This window comes from Lipotes vexillifer, unplaced genomic scaffold (assembly GCF_000442215.2).
Source record: "Lipotes vexillifer unplaced genomic scaffold, Lipotes_vexillifer_v1.1 scaffold410, whole genome shotgun sequence".
NCBI classification, from domain to species: Eukaryota; Metazoa; Chordata; class Mammalia; order Artiodactyla; family Lipotidae; genus Lipotes; species Lipotes vexillifer.
The window spans coordinates 89723-94410 of NW_006794028.1; the positions used below are offsets into that span (position 1 = coordinate 89723).

The 4688-nt window shown below is 53.1% G+C and overlaps 1 protein-coding gene across 1 annotated transcript in view; it reads right to left on the minus strand.

Moving 5' to 3' along the window:
• Positions 1 to 2457: 2457 nt before the first annotated feature.
• The window catches only part of FAM89A (family with sequence similarity 89 member A), a 17436-nt gene continuing 15205 nt past the window's right edge, over positions 2458 to 4688 (minus strand). The window contains exon 2 of the mRNA XM_007466984.1: positions 2458 to 2745. Coding sequence (XP_007467046.1) covers positions 2482 to 2745 — 264 coding nt within the window. The 3' untranslated portion in view covers positions 2458 to 2481. The remainder of the gene's footprint in view (positions 2746 to 4688) is intronic.

A 4688-nucleotide genomic window follows, 5' to 3' on the forward strand; every position in this document is an offset into this window, starting at 1 on the left:
GGTTTATGTGTATCTGCCACTTCACTGCAGGAGCCAGGAATGTGTCAGCCCAGCCGGAAGGGAAGGGCCCCTTGCTCGCCTTGATTCATTCCACTTCTAACTCTGACAGGCTATCCCACAGTGATGAGACATAGGCCCAGAAACTCATAGGCCCTAGGAGTCACTGCGGGTCCCCGCAGACCCAGGGAACGCAAGCATTCTGAATCAGAGCGCTCCCCCAGACAGAGCCAGCCCTGCAAGCTTCGCCTGGGGCAGGCCAGGCAATTCTTTAGTGCTGCAGGGACAGCCCTCTGAGAGCGGCAGTGTTGGTGCTGGGCTGACTTAAAGCAGCACTTCTGGAACTTTGTGCAGAATGATGGTCGGAGGACTCGTGTCAAGGCGCAGGGCCGGGGGCAGAAGGCTGGGTGGGGTGAGATTCTGCACCACGTTTCCGGTGACGCCTGCTCCACGGACTACATTTTGAATTCTAGATCTCAACTAGATCCACATTAGACTCACGGGGTGGGGGGGACTTTTAGAACCGTACAGGCGCCCAGGCCTCACTCCTTACTAATTAAATCTGAATGATGCTATAGGGGCCGGAGCGGAGAGTGGGGTGGGCGCGAGGGGGGCACAAGGGGAAGTCTTGATCCTGGCTCGATATTGTTCTAAAAGCTCCCCCAAGTGATTCTCATGTGGTCAAGGTTCAGAACACCTGAGCTCAGGTTCAACTCATTGTTAAGCAGGGGCCCAGCCTCGAAGGAAGAGGTTCCAGTAGACAACCAGACTTCACCTGGTTTTGCCACTTTCAATTTTCCCCACCGAGGACTTCCCTGGTGGTGCAGTGGTTAAGAATCTGCCTGCCAATGCAGGGGACACGGGTTCGAGCCCTGATCCATGAAGATCCCACATGCCGCGGAGCAACGAAGCCCGGGCGCCACAACTACTGAGCCTGCGCTCTAGAGCCCACGAGCCACAGCTACTGAGCCCGCATGCCGCAATTATTGAAGCCCGCGCGCCTAGAGTCCCCAACAGGAGAAGCCACTGCAATGAGAAGCCCGCGCACCGCAAGGAAGAGTAGCCCCCGCTCTCCGCAACTAGAGAAAGCCCGCGCGCAGCAACAAAGACCCAACACGGCCAAAAATAAATAAATAAAATGAATTTTCCCCACCGAACAGTCCCGCCACTTGCTGAAGGCAGTTTCCTGCCAGCCCTCATTTTAATGGTGACTTTCAACACAGCAAGTGAGCGGGAAGGCTTTTCCTTCTCTGCATCTCACCCCAATTCCGGACATGGGGTTGTGTACATAACAGGCTGTCAACATGCTGCTTCACGATAGTGAGTTTTACGTCCTCTCTCTGACCCCAAAGAGGTGCTAATAAGCAACTACTGCACCAAAGGGAAGAAGAGAAGAGAAGCAAGGGGCCCAGAGTATTCAGTGACTGAACAGCACTGGGACGTGACTGTCAGCCGCAGTCTACTGATAAAACAACTCCAAGAACGAGCTAGGAGAGGAATAAAGCTTCTTTCAAATTCTTAATGGCAAGAAAACAAACTGCAACTTTCTTTCAGCAGTTGATCGGATTCAACGCATTCAAGTGATGAAAGTTGATGATTCTTAATTCAGACCAAAATAATATCGACACACAACCACAGACAGTTTAGCATTTCATCCTCACTTTTAACCTACAAAGCGTAAAGTGTGCATAAAAGATTTTAATAAATATAGTAAGGCTTAAGGTGACGACCGTTTTGAGTGGAAGAGTTTGCTTTCTCACATAGTAGCTGACATTCAGAATCTTTAAAACCTGAAACATTCACCACCTTACCGTGAGTGATACAAAACACAGCTTGCTCCAGCTTTTTCCCCCACTTGAAGTATGTTTGTACTATCTTCCTTCCTCCCACATCTGATGGACAAACGATGATACAAAAATTTTTGACAGGTTAAGAGAATGCAGTTCTCTTGGTTGGTGTGACCTGAAATGTTTACTGTTTCAGTGCAAAGCTTTTACTGAGTCACTGGACCATGAGTAATGCAGCTTACAAATAAATACAGCTCAACCCAGTGGCTTCAGAGCTCAGGAAACAGCAAGAAAGGCTGTTGAACACACCGAGGAAGGGCAGCAGGGAAGTGTTAGGTCTCTTACACTGTAAACTGGAGGCAAACCCTACCTGTGAGGAAGCCTCCAGCTACACACGGGTCCTCTCATCTAGCACAAAATACCCGAGCAGGTCTTCTCCAGGGACCCTCTCTCTCATCATGCTCTCAGTACAAATCCTTGGCTGCAGGGCCTCAGGGCCAGGCTGTGAGGAGATTGCTGAACACCTCCAGGTCACCTCAGTAGAAAGCGGCCCCGAAATGGCCCGAGGCCCCGCGCCCAGGCAGATCTCCCTGCCTGCAAACTGAACTGGCAGCACAGGTCCCACTGGCCTGGGGACGCCCGCAGCGGGGGAGGAGGGGAGAAGCACACGCTGACCGTCGCCTCCCTCCTGGGTCCTTTAGATGGACTCCAGGATCCAGTCGGCGCTGCAGAGCGGGGAGACGGGCGGTGAGGGGTCCCCCGGGGGGCTTCGCTCCCTCCTGTCGTGCAGGGGGCTCTGCTCCTGGAAATACCCCTCCTCGTCGTCGAAGAAGCCGTTCTCCAGAGCGTAAGTGCAGTCTGGGATGGACGCTGCCTGGCACGCTCCCTTGTATTCCTGGATGGACTCGTAGAGGCTGTACAGCTGGCAGAGCAAGGACATGTCCAGCTGTCGGAGGCCAACCTTGAGGGAAGGGGCAGGCAGGTAAAAACGACAAGTCAGCACTGGAGTGTCATCTCAGCTGTACCCTCAGCCAGCCATCTGCTCGCGCCTGCACATTCCATCCACGCGGCAAACGACGCAGAGCATCACCTGAATGCTTCGGATTTCCAGTTTTGAGAAAACCTTAATTACGTGATGCCCACGCCTCAGACGTTACTCAACATGTCAGGGAAGGATCACACCAGCAGGGCGGCGGGCCCCGGCACACCCTGCGGAGCAACAGCTTTGCACATTCTGCAAGCCCCAGCTGGCTTCGCATTGGACAGCAAGATTCAAGGGTGTCATTTCCTCTTGCCACGATCAGTTTCAGAGAAGACCCACGTGTGCCTGCCCTGCTACGGCCGTCTCTCCTCCCTGGGGCAACAGTCTCCTTGCCACCGCCAGTGGCTCACCGGTCAGTGTCACACACTGCCCCCTGGAGCGCTCACCCTCCAACCAGCTCCGTCTCCAGGCTCACAAGTGGTCAGACTCCCTCTCCTCTGGACAAGAGGACATCTCCTCCCGAGGTGGCTGTGGGATCACTCGCCAGAGCGGCCACCGAATCAACCTGGTAAGACCCGGGACCTCTACAGATTCTCCTGGGAACTATTTTCACAAGTGATGACAGAACCAAGAACATTTAAAAGTCACGTATTTGTTTACCTTCAGGTTCCTCCCTTCTCCGCGGCCCATCCCAGGGAAGAGAGCACAGTCAGGACAGGTGATGCATCGTTTCCATCAATCCCAAAGGGAGAAGGGTTAATTCACCTAGAAATGCAGCCTTGACCAACGCATCTACACTTTCCTGTGCGTGAGAACCACAGTGCTGCTGGGTGGCAAACCTCACGGAGTCTCGAGGGGAGACACTCTAAACAAGATGCCAGATTTTTCATCTCTATGCCTCACTCGATGACAAAATGGAATACTTCCTCTTAATCTATGGGGAGGATCAAATGAAATATCAACCATTTAAATAAACAGGAATCAAATGCCTCCTGTGTATCAAGCGCTAGGCTAAAGCGGTCACGATGCACGTGGAAAAGTCCACAGAAAAACACAGAGAGTGTCAGAGGAGTTAGTCTTTGTAATTACCCAGCAGTGAGATTTTCTGCACAAGGGAAGCTAGGGCCCAGTAAGGAGCGGTCACCTGGTGACAAGACTGGGTGATAAATTCCAGGTCACTCTTCACACCGTCAACCACTCCCAGTCACCAGCCCTCTCTCCAGTACAGCCGAACAGACCACAGAAACGGAGCCGCTCGCACCGCCTTTTCATATTAGCCAGGACGCTCAAAGCAAGACCCAGACAGACATGCAGGTCCTGTTCTTTCTGGAGCGTTTCCCATTATTCCAGAATTCCTTCTACCCAGAACTCCTAAAGAAGCTGTTCCCAGGAAGAGACCTCGCCCCAAGCCGGGGGCGTGGCCTCCAGGCCCAGCTCCGGCACTTTCCATGGCTTTGTTGAGACCCTTGCCCTCAACCTGTCAATAAATGGAGGCTTTGGACCAGATAATCTGCGGCTACACAAATACTGGGGCTCTGTGTCCTAAACCACCGCTCCTTAGTCCTCAACGAATGGCGAGCGCCTGGGAGAAGGCTTTCCTGAAGGACAGACATGCCCAAAGGCATCCTACTCTCCAAAGCACACCTTAAACAAGGAAGGCAAACCAAGAGGTGACCGGGCGGCCACAATGTCCCACTGTCGGGTCAAGACACCATCACTATTCCTAATGAGTGTGTGTGTGTGTGTGTGTGTGCGCGCGCGCGCGCCCGTGAGTGCGCACAAATATACGTGTGGATGTCGGAAGAGTGGGTCCCTGACATTTGTGTTTTAAAAATTACGCAGATGATCCTGAACTCCAGTTCTAGTGAAGAACCAGGGTTCTTGACGGGAGTATCCGTCTCCCTCTGCCGGGCCACGTGTAG